Source organism: Sorex araneus, chromosome 5, assembly GCF_027595985.1.
Source record: "Sorex araneus isolate mSorAra2 chromosome 5, mSorAra2.pri, whole genome shotgun sequence".
NCBI classification, from domain to species: Eukaryota; Metazoa; Chordata; class Mammalia; order Eulipotyphla; family Soricidae; genus Sorex; species Sorex araneus.
This window is the reverse complement of record NC_073306.1, coordinates 56,409,234-56,426,679: the sequence shown is the minus strand read 5'-3', so window position 1 is coordinate 56,426,679 and position 17,446 is coordinate 56,409,234. Positions and strand designations below refer to the sequence as shown.

Here is a 17,446-nt window from a genome sequence, read left to right as displayed (position 1 = left end):
AGCACCGAAGAGATTTCCACAGTGCAGGAGGGAATGACGAAGGAAGGAAGGAATGACTCTGAGCAGAGAGGGAGCCAGTGGGGGCAGGCTGAGACCCCGGAGGTGTGGGCTTGCACAGGTGGGATGCCCACCGATTGGTCTCTATGCCTGGGGTCCAAGGACAAATCTCAGGGTGTCCCGAAACCCCACATCTGCTAGAACAATTCCTGCTGCTAAGAGAGATGGGGGAAGGGGAGGATGGCACATACCGGAAGTGAGGGCAGAACGGAGTGCAGGGAGTGAAGCCGTCGGCAGGCCCGCCCCAAGTGCTTCTCCCCCCAGTTCCAGGGCAAGTCTCCTGCCAACAGTCGGGTGTCACTACTGCTTCTGTGGAGGGGCTCCATCTGCCGACGCAGTGCTGGCTGCTAAGAATAGCCCACACTCTGGAGAACCAGTTCACGGAGGGTCCACACAAGAGGAACAATTGAGATTAGAATCTTGACACAAATATTTAGCTGCCTTCGCTTTGCCAATCTGACAGTTTTTCCAAGCTGTTAGCACCAGTTGTGTTCTCCTGGGCTCCCGCTTTGAAGCGCGTGCATTGCATTTTTGCTGAATTTGTTCATGGCTTGGGGCAGGCGGTGCTGACAAGAATCTCTTGGGACCCAAGGATGACCCAGTATGGGAACAAGCTGGGAAAACCGGGTGGGGCTGGCAGGAGGCCAGGGAGAAGTGGCTGTGCTTCCCCAGGGGCTGGGGGTGCGGATGGGGGCCTGCACCCACTCCTGTTGGGCATCCACAGGGCACCTGGACCTGGGGTCCTCGCGGGCAAGGCGCCATCCTGCTGGTGAACTGTGACAGAGACAGTCTTGAGTGTGCCACCATGGACAGTGAGGATGACCAAGTGTTCGGCAGCAAAGGTAAAGCCCCCAAGAGCTGTGAGCAGGGTCCTAGCTTCCTCTTAGGGCCGGTTTCAGACAACCTGAACCCAAGCAACCCCCCCCCCCAGAACTGGGGTTCTTGGAGGCGTGCTCTAGTTTCTGTCCACTGGGCAAGGAGTAGACCAGTGCTGAAAGGGCAAGTGGCATTCTTGGGTCACACAATAGTCAAAGGAAAAATGAGACCCCAGTGCCTCTTCCTGCCCCCCCCCCATTTCCCTCCCCTGACCTACTTCCCCACCCCAAACTTTACATGAGTCAAACCTGGGATCTTAAATCCTTCGCAGTCAAAGTCTGCCTGTTGGTGGGGAGAGAGCTTAAAGCACCAGGGCAGCGTCTTGCTTACAGGAACCCCGGGTTAGAACCCTGGATCTGTGTGGTCCCCTGAGCACCACTGGGCATCACCCAGACACCTAAATAAATAGAGAGGTAAATAAAAATTCTGACGACTGCTCCAAATTCCCCAGTTTCTGTGCCTTATGCTGAGCCTGGCTCTGAGCACTCTGAATTTTCTCTCATTTTTCCCTTCACACACAAGGCTCAAAGTATGTGTGATCCAGGGGCTGGAGTGACAGCACAGCGGGTTGGGTGTTTGCCTTGCACGCAGTCCAGCCGGGTTCGATTCCCAGCATCCCATATGGTCCCCTGAGCACCACCAAGAGTAATTCCTGAGTGCGTGAGCCAGGAGTAACCCCTGTGCAGCGCCAGGCGTGACCCAAAAAGAAAGAAAAAAAAAAAAGTATGTATGATCCTCGCCCATAGTTCACAGATGGGGAAGTTAAGGCAATTTCCTCGAGGTTGCGCAGCTAGAAAGTCACAGGCTCAGGTCTTGACCCTGAGTTTCCCGGCGGCAGGACGGGGCTCGGCGCACAGCAGTGATGGGGGTGCAGGGCATCAATGGCCCACCTACAAGGGACAGCCAGGATGCAGGGCAGGCGGCCGTTTGCACGGGAGGTGAGGCCAGCTAGCCAGGCCTAGGCGGTGGTCACTGGAGAACAGTTGAGCGAGCTTAGAAGCTGGTGCGTTTTGAAGTTGTTGCCGCTGGCCTGGCAGGAAACTGCTTCTGCCCGGCCAGACCCACACTTAGGTTCCAGTTGGGCGGTTCCCTGGGGCCCTCCCAGGCCCTGGGCTGTCCCCGCACTTTCCACAGGCTTGCTCTTCCTGCAAACACCACCCACGGTCCTGCTTCCTGCTGAGAGCTGAAGTGACTCCCTAGCTCACCCAGACCCGGGGCTCCAACCTCATCCCACTCCATCGCCGAGCCCCTGACAACTGTCCCACCCTGGCAATGGTCCAATCTGAGATGATTACCCTCCCAGATGACTATCTGGCCCTCGGCGACTGTCCACTCTTGATGATTGTCCAGTCTTGTCTTTGCTGGCCATTATTCAAGGTGGTTGCGAAGCTCGCTTCAGCTAGGATGTGGGGGAGAAAACTTTCCACTCATTCGGTGGACAATTTGTTGTCCATTGTCTATCATATGCTTGGCATTATTCCAGAAGCTTCCAGAACTTCTAGGTCCTCGGAGCTAGGGACAAGGTGGCAAACAAGATAAACAGGCTCCCAGCATTGCCTGGTTTACCGCCTCAGCTCATCCTAGTGGTCTAAGATCAAAAATGCGATTCGTTTTAATGCCAAAAGGAACATCTTATCAAGACTAGGAAGAAGATAAACACAGAAGAGCCACTAAAAGTAAAAATCTAACAGTAAAGGGTGGTGTGAGGGCAGGCTGGGGGGCAGAGGGGCTCAGGGGCTCCTCTCCCAGACCTGCAGGACATGTCCCTGGTGACCCTGCGCACGAACACACCCAGAGACTTCTTCAGCGGTCATCAGCTGGTGCTCCACGTGGCCACGTCGGAGATGGACAAAGTCAGGGTGTTCCACGCCAACCGTGAGTTGCCCTGGGCTGCCCACCTGGGGCCCCTCCCTTCACACTGCCCCTCTCCCCCCTGCACAGACCCCCGGTGAGGGGATAGCTCCCAAACGCTTCTTCTGTGCTAGGTTCCAGGAGCCAAGGGTGGATGCGGCAGTAAGGTGGACCGGGTTCGTGCTGCTGGCTTCTAGGACAGGCCAAATGCAGCCGACAGGGCCAGGTCTGGGTGGGAGAGCGAGATCAAGGGCAGAGCAGGCAGGGGGCCCAGGTGAATTCCCAGCATCACATGTTCCCCGGAGCACTGGCGGGAGTGACCCTGAGCACTGAGCTGGGAGGAGCCCCAAACAGCACTGAGTGTGGCCCCAAACCAAGAGAATAAACAAAGGAAAGGTGCCATCGGGAGCTGGTGAGCACCGAGAAGGAAAGAAATCTCTCTTCCAAGGACAGCCTGGGGACCCACGGAGACAGGGACTCGGGCCTGACCTGCCCACTCTCCCCAGGGGGCAAACAGAAGCAGTCCAGGCTCAAGACGGTGCTGGGCCCCAGGCAGCCGGCCCACACCCTGGACCTCCCCGGGGGCCGGCACAGCACGGACTTCTACGTGGAGGGCCTGGCCTTCCCAGACGCCCACTTCCCAGGCCTCATCTCCCTCAGCGTCTCTCTGCTGGATTCATCCAGGCCGGTAGGTGGGCGCGAGGGCCAGCGGGGACTGGAGAGAGTGGGGGAGCCGGTGGACCCGCATGCTGTGACGACCCCTCCCCCACCCCTGCAGGACTTCCCCAAAGCCCCACTCTACCAAAAGAGCGTGCTCTTCCGCGTAACCCCCTGGATCATGACCCCCAACACTCAGCCCCCGCAAGAGGTGTATGTGTGCAGGTGAGAAGCCCGTGGAGCCTGCAGTGCCGGTGGGGGGGGAACTCACCAGCAAGAACCCTGCCCTGGCTGAGGGCTTGATGTCTGATTTGGGACCCTAAAATAGGGGTGGGACGATGGGGTGACTGCAGTCCTGCCCCAAGGCGGCCGGCGCTTTGCCTCCTGGGCCTGCCGCCTTTGCCCGGCCTGGACCACCCTCAGCCCCCAGGCTGCCCTTGTTGTTCAGGATGGACCCTCTGCCCCAGATTCCTGGACACCCTCCACTAAAAGTGCATGTTCTGGGCTGAGGAGATGCTTCAGGGGCTGTAGCACCTGCCTTACATGTAGGAGCCCTGGGGTCGCCCCCCCCCCCCCGCCACACACACACACACACACACACACACTCTCTCTCTCTCTCTCTCTCTCTCTCTCTCTCTCTCTCTCTCTCTCTCTCTGCCCTGGGAAGCCCCAGATGTGGCCCATAACAGCCAAAAATAAATAAATAAATAAAAAGATTCGTGGATCAGAGAGAAAGTACAAAGGTCCAGGCATTTGCCTAGCATGTGATTGTGATGCTGCCCTGGTTTGAATCCAGACACCACAAATGGTTCCCCCAAAACCAGCCCTGAGGTTCGGCCCCTGAGCATTTCAAAGTGTGACCCAAAAACTAAAATAATAATAATAATAATAAAAACAGTAACAATAGGTCTCATTCCCCTGACCCTGAAAGAGCCTCAAATCTATTGGGAAATATGAGTAAAGAGAAGCTGCTAAAATCTCAGGACTGAGTGTAATAGAGACATTACTGGTGCCCGCTCGAGTAAATTGAGGAACAATGGGATGACAGTGATACAGCAAAAATACACCTTCCTGGCCAACCTGAACTTCTGGTGTTGTCTCAGGATGGGTCCACCTACATTTTGATAAGCTGCTGGGGAGCATCTGCTATCTGAGACCCTCACTTAAGTATGTTGGGGTCTCTCTCATGGGTAAGGAGCTTGCCTTACCAAGCTGGGTGTTGGTGTCCAACCCGGGTTCGATCCCCGGCACCCCATATGGTCCCCCAAGCCCCCCAGGAATGATCCCTGAGCACAGAACCAGTAGTAAGCCCTAAGCACTGCTGGGTGTGGCCCCAAACTAGAAGAGGTGACCATCACTGAGAGTGTATCCAGCCGTGAATGCCAGCGCTGACCCCAGCTGCAGTGAGCTCCCACACCGACTCCCCCACCTGAGTCCTCCTCTTTGGGAGGGTGCTCCCATCAGACCCTGCTGCACTTAGAGGCGGGCAGGGGTGTGGCAGGCCCTGCCCAGGCACTGGCCACTGAGTCGAGAGCACTAAGCAGCTTCTCCGGCTCGTTCCAGCACACTTGAGAACAAAGACTTCCTGAAGTCCCTGGCGGCGCTGGCCGAGAAGGCCCAGTGCAAGCTGACCGTCTGCCCCATGGAGCAGAACAAGGAGGACCGGTGGATGCAGGTACCCTGCGGCTCACGGCCGGGGCTGGGGTGGGGGTGCCCGGGGCTCCACCTGGCCAGGATAGGAAGTCCAGAGGCGGGGAGTCTTCATTGGAGGGGTCCCAGCAAATAGTTCACTTGGCACCACCGTGAGGAGAGCCCCCCTTCCAGCGATGATCCTCTCCATGACCCCAGAGAGCAAAGCCAGCTCTCCTGAGCCCGTTCCGCTAAGCCCCCTCCAAATGCAGCCACACTCTGTTCCAGCACTTTCCAGCATTTTCCAGGGGTCCAAGCCCCCCACAACCTGGCTGCCCCTCCCCACCCCTCTGTGTGGCACCACCTGCCAAGGCTCTGGGTGCCCCACCTCCCCATTCAGTATCTGTGCCGCCTCCCCATCATGCCGGAAGCTGCCCAGGCAGAGGCCACTCAGCACCCGGCATGGGGCAGTGCCAGGAGCTCTGGCTGGCCTGAACCCAACATCCCTATTGTTCCCTGAACTATGCCGGGACTCGGCCCCGCTCTGCTCCCACCTCCACACCTTTGCCCACCTCTCCAGCCCCCGTCCCTGCTCCTCTCTGAACACCCCCTCCACGACCCTTCATCGGGATTTATTTACCCTTTCTGTTTGGGGGCCACACCTGGTGATGCTCAGAAATCACTCCTGGCGGTGCTGGGGAGACCATAGGGGATGCTGGGATTAAACCCGGGTCGGGGGTGTGCAAGGCGAGTGCCCTACCCGCCATGCCACCACTGTGGGCCTGGACTTGCCTATCTTCCAAACTCACACATAGCAGCCTGCGTTAAATCGGGTCGAACCATCTGAAATTGCTGCTATACCTCCATCTTCTTTTCCGTGATCTTTTATTTTGGTATTTTTTGGGGGGGGTCACACCCCACAGTGCTAGGAGGCTACTCTGCACGGGAAGGGGCCATTCACCTGGAGGTGTTCAGAGAGCCGGACACCAGGGATCAGCCCTGGACTCCTTCTGAGCCATCGTTCCAGCCCCAGTCCACCATCTCTGACCTATAAGAATGGTCCTTTCAGGAGGCTGGAGCGATAGCACAGCAGGGAGGGTGTTCGCCTCACATGCGGCCAACCGGATTCAATCCCCAGCATCCCATATAGTCCCCCGAGCACCGCCGGGAGTAACTCCTGAGTGCAGAGCCAGGAGGAACCCCTGAGCATTGCCAGGTGTGACCCCCCCCCAAAAAAAATGATCATTTCATGTGGTTCAGACTAAAGGTGATTCATGTCCAGTGTCACATGTTACTATAGACTCCAAGCCACCCAGCTCCTTTCTGAGCCCTCTTGCATTCCATGGGCAGGAGCCTTACCTGAGCTGGCTACTCGGGATGGGCTACTCTTAGCCGCCCCCTCCTGCCCGCAGAACCTCAACTTCCTTTTCTCCCATGAAGCTGCCTCTGCCCCATCCTGGCTGTGTAGGGCCCCTCCTCTGTGTCCATCACCTCCTTCGTCCCATGGAAGTCCCACCCCCAGCCCCCACCATGTTGTCCCCTTGCAGACGGGTCAGCCTGGATCCTGTTTGTGCAAATCCACACCGTAAGTTCCAGTCTCTCAGCTCCACTTCCTCTGGCGGGGCTAAATATCCCACATGAGGGCCGGAGTGAGGGTACAGCAGGGAGGACACTTGCCTCGCACACGGCCGACCCAGGTTTGATCCCCAGCACCACATCTAGTCTCCCGAGTCCTGCCTGAGTGCAGAGTCAGCCCTGACCACTGCCTCTGCCCTTGACCATATGGGGCACGAGCAGAGATGGCCCCGGCCCCTCCCGGGCTCTGGCCGCAGGACAGAGCCCCCACAGCCCGCAAGTATCCCCCCGTCGCTTCCCTCCACAGGACGAGATGGAGATTGGCTACATCCAGGCCCCGCACCAAACGCTGCCCGTGGTCTTCGACTCCCCCAGGAACCGGGGCCTGAAGGAGTTCCCCAAACTCGTGCTGGTACATGCTGGAGGTTTGGGGTGAGGGGGGTGGCTACACAGCCTCTGGAGCTCTGGTCTGGATAAACCTTCTCCCCCACGTCTCTGGGCAGGGCACCCCCAGTTTCTGCAGGTGCAATTCCTCTTCAGCAGTCCCCCCTCTGGCAGGGGGACCATGCCATCCTTGCTTTGACCGTGACCCGGTCTGGCCCTGCCTTCCCCGAAGCCCTCTCTGGCTGTGGACTCACCCCACTCTCCATCCCGCCCAGGCAGTGCCCTCTGTCCACCCAACATGTTCTTGCAGTGAAATAAGAGTGAGGTGGGCACTGCAGCCTCTCCCAGCTCTAGCCAGAGGCTCTGTCTGCCCGGGTGGGCTCAGCCATGGTGGGGGGCAGAAGGCGCCATCTGAGACTTAGGGGGTGGGGAGACTCCGAATCAGTGAAGGCGTTTGTGAGTTGTGACTTTATCAGCCGGCCTCGAGGGTTGGGAGGTCAGATGAGATGACATTTTGCTGAGTCAGGCTTGACTCGTCTGTCCAGTACGTGCAAACTCAGCCAGACTTGGAAGTCATCATCATGGCGACTTTTCTCAGCCAGACACACTGTGCTCGTCACGGCACCGAGTTCTTTCCAGGCACTGACTCGTTTCACTGACCCACCTTCCACGTAGCTGCTTCCCCAAGGCCCCAGCAAAGGAGGGCGGGGACGCCGGAGGTCAGCCCGGGCCTGTCTGGGTCCCGGAGCACCATCTTAGCCATCACCCATTTCCTGTGGGCCCAGAAGGACCCCAGGTCTGCACCCACGACCCAGGGGCCAAGGGCAGGAATAGGGGTCTTGGGGCAGAAGCTGGTGCGGGAGCCACAGGCCCTGGGAGAGATGAGGGGCCACAGGGCAGCGTGAGGTGACCGCCCATGAAGGCAGAGCCTGCAGGATTTCCTGCGCACGGAGCTGAGAGGGACAAGCCAAGGGTGACATCAGACTTTGGCCCTGGGTGAATGGAGATGTGTGTGTGTGTCGGGTGGGGGGTGGTGAGCCAGGGGATGGGAAGGGGTCAGTGGTTCTGTTTATGACAAGGGCAAACTACTTAGTCACCTCCCCGGGGGGAGTAGGAAGAGCAGCGGGCACCTGTCTGAGGGCGGGAGAGAAGCGCAAAGGGGACACGGTGGCCAGTGCCCCGTATCTGTGGGGTCAGCTTCCTCCGATCCTGCCAGGACTATGGGAAATTCGTACTCAGTGTTCAGGCCTAGATGGTCACAGTCGTACTGAGCACGAGGGTCTTTCTCTCCTTGCCCTTCCTCTCTCAACAAAGCAGGACGATGGCCTCTAGAGCACGCCCAGTGCCCCAACAACCGAGAGATGGTTCAAAGTGTAGGGGGATCCGAGTGCCTGACACGCAGACACGATGCTGTTTTATACGAGGGAGTCAGATATCTGTGAACTTTGCCGTTGGTGGGGAACAATCCCCCAGGGATACGAAGGGACACCTGCAAACGAGCCTGTGAAAGGCACAACCAGAGCGAGCCCACGCATGGATGGGGAGAGAGTGGAGACGGGAGAAGAGCAGGGACAGGCCAGCTCCCCGCCCGGTGCCAGGTGACAGAGAGGGAACCAGGCGGAGGTAGGACACCCACACACACACGCCCCCGAGCCCTCCTCCCTGTGTCACAAAGGCTAGGCGCAAAAAAAGTGCAGAGAATGTGAGGCTTAGGTGCTACAGGGTACAAGGCATTACCCAGTGGGTTTAGCTGCTGGGTCACTAAGATGTGGATAAGAATGACTTCAAGCGTCTATGGGATATTGGGTCTGAGAGAGAGCAGATCAGAAAGGGGGATGATGATGGGGCTGGAGTGATAGCACAGCGGGTAGGGCGTTTGCCTTGCACGCGACTGACCCGGGTTCAAATCCCAGCATCCCATATGGTCCCCTGCGCACCGCCAAGGGTGATTCCTGAGTGCATGAGCCAGGAGTGACCCCTGTGCATTGCTGGGTGTGACCCAAAATGCAAAAAAAAAAAAAGAAAGAAAGAAAGGGGGATGATGGCTTTGTTGAGTTGGAATCTGCTTCGAGAGTGTTTAGGGAGGGGACAGAGTGATGGTGCAGCCTTGCAAGCGGCCAGCACAGGTTCAGTCCCCAACACCCCAGATGGTCCCCCAAGCCCTGCCGGGAGTGATCCCAGAGTGCAGAGTCAGAAATAAGTCCTGAGCACTGCCGGGTGTAGCCACAAAAATAAAGTGTTGGGAGAGTGGGAGGCTGTGCATAAGGCACCAGGATCCAGTCTCGATTTGCAAAGGCTAGGGAAGTAGGCTCAGTGATGGCCCCCAAACATGTCCCGTCCCCTGGAACCTCCCGTGCAGAAGAGACTGCAGAGGTGCTTCTGAGCTTGTGACGGGCAGCCAGGTGAGCTCTGTGTATTACTAATGCTCCTTCTGCCGGAAAGCAGGGAGGGGCAGGGCAGGAGAAGGCAGGGCATGGTGGAAGGGGAGGATGGAATGATGTGCCTTGAAGGCAGGGCAAGAGGCCACCAGCTAAGATGGCTCAGAGCAGCACTGTATCACTGTAGCACTGTATCACTGTCGTCCCGTTGTTCATCGATTTGCTCAAGCGGGCACCAGTAACATCTCCATTGTGAGACTTGTTGTTACTGTTTTTGGCATATCAAATATGCCACGGGGAACTTGCCAGGCTCTGCCATGCAGGCGGGATACTCTCAGTAGCTTTCTGGGCTCTCCGAGAGGGACAGAGGAATCGAACTTGGGTTGGCCGCATGCAAGGCAAACACCCTACCCACTGTGCTATCTTTCCAGTCCTAAAAAGATGGCTCGGGGAAAAAAAAAAAATCTGAAGCAGCAGAAGGCCAGGAAGAGGCAGAGATATTCAATGGGCTGAGCACCTACTTTGCATGCAGGAGGTCACAGGTTCAATCCCTGGTACTTCAAGATTCCCCTAGCACTACCAGGTGTGACCCAAAGCCAAACAAACAAACAACAACAATGACAAAAAAAACACAAAAAAACAGGAATTGTGGCTGGAGCAATAGTACAGCAGGTAGGGCACTTGTCCTGCACACGGCCGATCCAGGTACAATCCCTGGCATCCCTTATGGTCCCCCGAGCACCGCCAGGAGTAACACCTGAGCATGGCAGGGTGTGACCCAAAAAGCTGAAAGAAAAAAATTAATGAGCAGGGACTGGAGAGAGCACAAGGCGCTTGCCTTGCATGTGGCCAACCTTGGTTTGAGGCTTGGCACTGCCAGGAGTGATGCCTGAATATGGAAACAAACAACAACAAAAAGTTTTAGTTGAAAATCGTGTACCACTCTGAGCATGTTTTCCTGGCTGAAAAATAAGGATAGAAATGAGACTTGGGGGCCAGGGAGATGGCCTAAGGCCTAGACCACACACAACACAGACATGCACGAGCCCTGGGTTCAATCCCTGTGCTCTGTGGTTCCCCAAACTCTGCCAGGAGTAGCTCCCAGGCACCGCTGGGTGTAGCCAAAAAAAAAAACAACCAAAAAAAGATCTTTGTGGGGGACGTGGGGAGCTAGGTCAGTGGGCAAGCATATGCCTGAGTTCAATCCCTGGCCCCGCATGATCCCCTGAGCACCACGTGGGAAGCTGTGGCGGCCCCTGATCACTGCTGGACCCAAGCTCCAACTGCCAGGCCTGTGTCTCCTTGCAGAGCTCTCTCTGCGGTGTGGCCCCTACAAAACAAGGTGCGTTACTCCGCTCAGTGAGAGGCCACGAAGTAGCCACGCACACGATGGACCAGCCAATACCAGCCCCTTCCTTGCCCGTCTCACCACGCACTCGACCCTCATTCCCCTGAAGATACCGGAGCCCGCCCCGAGCCTGCAGCTAGCTGGCTGTTCCCAAGCGCCAGCCAGTGGCCCGGTCATCTTTGAACTCGCCCCCCCACACACCTGCTCCTGACCAGAGACGAGTGTCACTAACTCCTGCCACCTGCTTTTTCCCATCGCAGGGCCCAGACTTTGGCTACGTGACTCGAGGGCCTCAAAAAGGGAAGACGACTGACCTCGACTCCTTTGGGAACCTGGAAGTGAGCCCTCCGGTCACCGTCGCCGGGAAGCGATACCCCCTGGGCCGGGTTCTCATCGGGAGCAGCCTTTACCCCAGGTGAGGAGCCGGCCCGGGAAGAATGCGGCAGAGCACAGCCCAGGAGGGCTCCATCCTCCCCTACGTGCAGGAGGCGAGAGGAACCCACCGGCCCAGGACAAACGGCTCAGGAGCATAAAAGCCCCAGGTTCAAAGCACAGCACTGCCACCTCGACCCTTTCTGTCAGGGACCATTGGCTGAGTCCCTGTTGGGGTGGCACTTTGTGAGGCGAGAATGGCTGCGACCTTCCCAAGACAAATTGCTGCCACTCTTCTAGGGGGAAACACATACTGGAAAAAAGGAAACAACCCTCAATGCTTGTTGAGAACGAGGAGGTGGGGGGAATTGTCAGCCAGGGCAGCAGGGATGCCCTCTCTGATCCCCCGCTCTTGAGCTGAGGCCTGGGGATAAGAAAGAAGGTCTGGTTGTTCTGGGGGTGGCAGTTCCTACTAGATGCAGGATCCTGTGCAAAGGCCCTGGGGCTTGGTACAAATTTGGGTGCTCAAGAATGCTAGAGCAACTAACATAGGGAGCAGAGTATGAGTCTTAAAGGAGCTTGGAGAGGCCGGGAAGAGAATGCAGCATGTCAGGCGCTTGTCTTGCTGACCCCGTTCTATCCCCGCCATATATATGGTCCCCCAAGTCCCACCAGGAGTGATCCCTGAGAGCAGAGCCAGGAGTAAGCCCTGAGCACCTCTGGGATGAGGCTCCCAAACCAAAAGGTAAGGGGCTGGAGTGATAGCACAGCGCGTAGGGCGTTTGCCTTGCATGCGGCCAACCCGGGTTCAAATCCCAGCATCCCATATGGTCCCCTGAGCACCGCCAGGAGTAATTCCTGAGTGCAGAGCCAGGAGTAACCCCTGTGCATCGCCAGGTGTGACCCAAAAAGCAAAAAAAAAAAAAAAGGTAATAATAATAATGTAGCTGGAGTGATAGCACAGCGGGTAGGGTGTCCACCTTGCACGCGGCCGACCCAAGTTTGATTCCCAGCATCCCACAGGGTCCCCTGAGCACCGCCAGGAGTAATTCCTGAGTGCAGAGCCAGGAGTAACCCCTGTGCATCACCGGGTGTGACCCAAAAAGCAAAATAATAATAATAATATAAAGGAGTTCGGAGGCAGAGCCGTAAGCAGCAGGAGCTGAGAGAGAAAGGGATCAGCCCCTCCTGGGCAGCTCACCATGGGCCACGACTCAGAAGGGGCCGCCTCTGCCCCCGGCCCACCCACAGCCGGCGTCCAGGCAGAGTGGGCGGGCAGGGCGTGCTGGGGACAGTTCTGCTCCCAGTCTCCTAACTCCATGCCTGCGTGTCCTCCCGGTCAACTGAGCTGACGATTCCTAAACCCCTCCAGTGTTCGTGGGTGTGAAGGGGCAGCCGGCGCCTGAGTCCCTTCCCTCGCCGAAGGAGGCGCTCTTTGCTGAGACCCCAGCCCCTCAGAGACTTCCCGTGCATCATGGACAGCCGCCCTCCCCACCGCACCCACCCTGCCCATAACACTGCCCCTGCTGCGTTCTAGCGCCGGGAGCCAGGAGATGCACCAGAGCCTGCGGGACTTTCTGGAGGCCCAGCAGGTGCAGCGCCCCGTGACGCTCTACTCCGACTGGCTGTGCGTGGGCCACATCGACGAGTTCCTCAGCTTCGTGCCCGCTCCTGACAAGGTGCGGGCGGGGCTCCTCCCCGCGTTCCTGAGCCTCCCTGGCGGGCCTGACTCCAGGTCTCCCTACCACCCCCTGCCCTGCGCTTGGGCCACGCCCACCCCACTCCCCGCCCCCGCCCCGGGCAGCCCCTGACCCCCCTGGACCTCTAACCCCCACGTTTCCGCTGCCAGGGCTTCCGGCTGCTCCTGGCCAGCCCCAGCGCCTGCTACCAGCTGTTCCGGGAGCAGATGCTGCAGGGCCACGGGGAGGCCGTGCTCCTCGCAGGCAAGAGTAAGTCGGCGCTGCCTCCGCCCCCCGCCCGGCTCCTGCGTCTGCCCTCATGGGGCGCCTGTCTGCCTGGTGACACCCACTGAGCACCCACCGTGTGTGCCCAGGGTGCCAGCTGAGCAGCTTGCAGCCCAGGGAGGCGAGTCAATGAGAAGTGAGGGCAACAGAGTTCCACTAGCTGAGCATATACTTTCCCTGCAGGAGGCCCAGGGTTGACCCAGCCCCACAAGGGCAGAACCAGGAGTAAGTCCTGTGAACCACTGATGTGGCCTCCTCTGCAAAAAAAAAAAAGAAAAAGAAATTAATAATAATAATAATAAACAATAAATAAAGGTATTGCATCTCAGGTGCTCTCCACAAACCCATTGTGGGGGCCAAAGAGATGGCTCAATGGGCAGAGCATGAAGGAGGCTTTGGTTCTATCCCTGGCACCACAGGGCTGCCTGAGTACCACCAGGAGCAAACTGAGCACTGAGCCAGGAGTCGCCTCTGAGTACTAAGGGGTGTGTCCCCAAACCAAAACACTTTCAAAAAAAGCCCCTGTGTTAAATAGGAGTGATTGCTATTTGGTTTCATCCTTGGTAAACTGGGTCTCCCATACTCCCCACACACTTCCCCTGTACCTACTACTGGGTAGAGGAGATCCGATCTCTGAATGCATCTGCCCTTTTTTCCTTTCTTTCTTTTTCCTTCATTACAGAAACAAAACAGCAGAGAATAAAGGACATCCTGTCCAATAAGAAGTTGCGGGAACACAATTCCTACGTGGAGGTACTGGCCTGGGTGCCCAGAGCGGGGGCCACCTGGCCCCCAGCCCACCCCCACCCCCGCCTGCAGCTCTGGAGGCTTCCTGGCTACACAGAGCGGCTGGCTCAGGTCACGAGAGGACGAGGAAGAGGGTCCCCAGCCGCCCCCGGGGGGACACACACAAGGTGGCCAGTGGGAAAGAGAAAAGGCAGACAGACGCCAGGACTCAGGGAAAGGGACGCCCTCGGGGGACGCAGCGGTCACTCAGAGACGCGGGGCCGAGCAGGGCTGGGGCAGGGCAGGAAAACCGACGGCCCCTCCCTGGCCAGCATGGGTTGGGGGGTGGCCTGGGGACCCCCGCTGCCCCGGCCCCAGGCAGCGCCCCCGCCCCACCCCCTCCTGCCCGGCAGAGCTGCATCGACTGGAACCGGGAGGTGCTGAAGCGGGAGCTGGGCCTGACGGAGCGCGACATCGTGGACATCCCGCAGCTCTTCACGCTCCAGCGCGGGGACGCCGGCCGGCCCCTCAAGGCGGAGGCCTTTTTCCCGAACATGGTGAGGAGGTGGCCCTGGGGGCGATATCAGAGGCCAGGCAGGTGGCGACTCCCAGGCTCGGGTCACCCACGCGGGGACATCTGCTCTGCACCACACACACGGGGGCTGTGTGACCCTGGGCAGCCCGCCGGGCACAGAGGAGGAGCAGGCGGGGTCTGCGGCTGTGAGGAAGAGTACACAGCGGGCGGGTGCCCAGAGCCACTGGGGCTGATGGAGACACCCAAAGAAAGGACTGACGGGCACATGGTTTGCATGCAGAGACTCAGTTCCATCCCCAGCACCCTGCACTACTAGATATGCCCCCAAATTCACAAACACGGGGCTCAGAGCCAAGGTCTGGCTGCAGAGCCCAGGCTCCTGGCAGCCCGTGTCCGTCCCCCGGGGCGTCCCCCCTGCCACCCCCAGGTCCCTCCCGGGCTGCATTTGGAAGGAAGGGGATGAAGGTGGGGGCGCCTCTTCAGTCTGGTGCCCCCCTGCAAATGACTGTGAGGGGAGACGGGCCTTTGTCACAAATTCTGAACAGTGACCCCCGGCACCGTCGTGGAGTCGTTAATTGTGGAAACTTTGGTTTGCTTTTGGTTTCTGGGCCTCACAGTCCTGGGGGGCTGGGCCTCCTGCAATCAAACCTCACACTGCAGGAGCTTCCTTCTCTGAGCTTTCTCCCTAGCACCAATCCCCCCGCCCCCGACACACACACACACACACACACACACACACACACACACACACACACACACACACTTTTGGGGCAAGAAGGCTTTGTAGCATCCCTCCATCCTGTCCCTGCATCTTCCAAGAACAGCTGAGCGCCAGGGAGACACATCACCCTCTTCTACTCGGGCGTCCTCAGTCACCCCTTCCCCACCCCTGGGCCAGAGGGTTCAGAGAGGAACCAGTAATCCTCGCACAGTGGGTTGTTTTGGATATGTGGGGTTTTGGTTTGGTTTTTTTTTTGGTTGTTTTTTTTCTCTCTTATATGAAGTGGGCAGAAGTGCAGTGAATCAAACCCGTACATTAGAAAGTCAAATGCTCTACCACTGACCCCATCCTTAGCTCCAAAATAATACCTGATTTACTTTTGGGGGGAGGTCACACCCCACCACTCATGGCACCATGTTTGGGGAGCCATGCAGTGCCCAGAAGGGAAGCTGGGGCTCCTGCGTGCTCAGCCAAATGAGCACCCCCCGGCCCTCCAAGGCCTCTCTCTGGCAGCACCGGGTTCTCAAACTGGGTTCCCTAGAACCTTGGGGTTCCGGGGCAGTGCCTCCAATCTGGGTTCACAGTTGTTCTGTTTAGTGCATTGAGACTCTGCAGAGACTCTGTTTAGGGAGAAGGCTCTGTGGGCAAAACAACTCATCTCTCCCGCTGAATACAGCGGCCTGCCGTGAGCGGGCGCTTCTCTGCTGCAGCCCAGACTGGTGTCTGCTCAGGAAAGAAAGTGGATTGAGTGACTGGGCACCGAGGCAGCGCCAAGGAAGATGCAGCGAGTAGAGGGTTGACTCTAGGCCTTTACGGGGGAGAAGCCTGGGCAGAAGCCATGACCCACCCCAAGAACCCACAGTGGGATGTGGGAGAGGACACAAGAATGTGTAACTGGGGGCCGGAGAGATAGTGCAGCGGGAAGGTGTTGGCCTTGCACGCAGTCAACCTGGGTTCAGTTCCGGGCATCCCATATGGTCCCCCGAGCACCGCCAGGAGTAATTCCTGAGCATCACTGGGTGGGTGTGACCCAAAGAGTGAAGAAGGAGGAGGAGGAAGGAGGGAAGGAGGGAAGAAAGAAAGGAGGGAAGGAGGGAGGGAAGGAGGGAGAGAAGGAAGGAGGGAAGGAAGGAAGGAAGGAAGGAAGGAAGGAAGGAAGGAAGGAAGGAAGGAAGGAAGGAAGGAAGGAAGGAAGGAAGGAAGGAAGGAAGGAAGGAAGGAAGAAAAGAGGGAGGGAGGGAAGGAAGAAAGGAAGGAAAGAGTAAGCCTGGAGCATTGCTGGGTATGCCCCAAATTCGATAATAGTAAAAATAATAATAATATAATGATAATGAGTTTGTCCCTTTATTTTTTGAGAATTTTTAAAGTTATACAATGATCCTATACCCATCCCCCCACCAGTGTACATTTTCCACCACCAATGTCCCCCATTTCCTTCCCACTATCCCCCAACACACGCACACACACACACACACACACACACACACATACACACACTAGCCTACATCTATGGCAGGCACTTTTTCTCTTTCTCTCTCTCCTTTTGTGCATTATGGTTTGCAATACAGGTACTAAGAGGTCATCATGTGTATTCAGGGAACTCAGTATTTTTTATCAGGAAGGTAAGGCTGGAGTAGCTTTTTCAACTGAGTAGAAGCTTTGGGGTGTGGAGGTGACTGCCAGGGCTTCCAGAAGAACAGGGAGGTGGGGAGGAGGTAGCCTATCACGCCCCCGAGAAAGCCCGGAGATTTCAGTCACAAAACCCGCATGCCCGAATTTTCAGCAGACGTATCAAGGTGAGGTCCATCCCTAGACAGTGGAGTCAATAATAATGTTTTCAGTGGCAGGAAAAGGGAGGGAGGGCAGTCGAGGAAGCATCGGTGCTGACCCTGACACCCCCCACCCCCCCGGCAGGTGAACATGTTGGTGCTGGGCCAGCACCTGGGCATCCCCAAGCCCTTCGGACCCGTCATCAACGGCCGCTGCTGCCTGGAGGAGAAGGTGCGGGCCCTGCTGGAGCCGCTGGGCCTGCATTGCACCTTCATCGACGACTACTTGTCCTACCACATCCGGCACGGGGACGTGCACTGCGGCACCAACGTGCGCCGGCAGCCCCTCCCCTTCAAGTGGTGGCACATGGAGCCCTGAGCCCTCCCTCCCTCGGAAGCTCCCAACCAGAGACTGAGTCACTCACTGCCCTGGGCACAGCAACAGCTCTCAGGGACATCTCTGGATGCTGGGGATGCCCACCCTCCTGGGGGTGGCTTTCTGCCTTTTCCTGAGGGTCCCATCCTCCCACCGCCGGGGTCCCCTCTGGAAATCACACCTTGGTCCTCACATTGCAAAGCTCAGCTCTGCTGCCAGGAGCTGCAG

The 17,446-nt window shown here is 57.8% G+C and overlaps 1 protein-coding gene across 1 annotated transcript in view; it reads left to right on the top strand.

Annotated features, from left to right (window-relative positions):
* Window positions 1-17,221, top strand: part of PADI4 (peptidyl arginine deiminase 4) — a 37,104-nt gene extending 19,883 nt beyond the window's left edge. Inside the window, exons 5-16 of the mRNA XM_004603665.2 lie at window positions 782-899; window positions 2,683-2,808; window positions 3,291-3,472; window positions 3,563-3,666; window positions 5,005-5,116; window positions 6,953-7,057; window positions 11,016-11,170; window positions 12,665-12,806; window positions 12,977-13,076; window positions 13,774-13,844; window positions 14,231-14,374; window positions 16,988-17,221. Of these exons, the coding sequence (XP_004603722.2) occupies window positions 782-899; window positions 2,683-2,808; window positions 3,291-3,472; window positions 3,563-3,666; window positions 5,005-5,116; window positions 6,953-7,057; window positions 11,016-11,170; window positions 12,665-12,806; window positions 12,977-13,076; window positions 13,774-13,844; window positions 14,231-14,374; window positions 16,988-17,221 (1,593 nt within the window). The remainder of the gene's footprint in view (window positions 1-781; window positions 900-2,682; window positions 2,809-3,290; window positions 3,473-3,562; window positions 3,667-5,004; window positions 5,117-6,952; window positions 7,058-11,015; window positions 11,171-12,664; window positions 12,807-12,976; window positions 13,077-13,773; window positions 13,845-14,230; window positions 14,375-16,987) is intronic.
* Window positions 17,222-17,446: the final 225 nt, after the last annotated feature.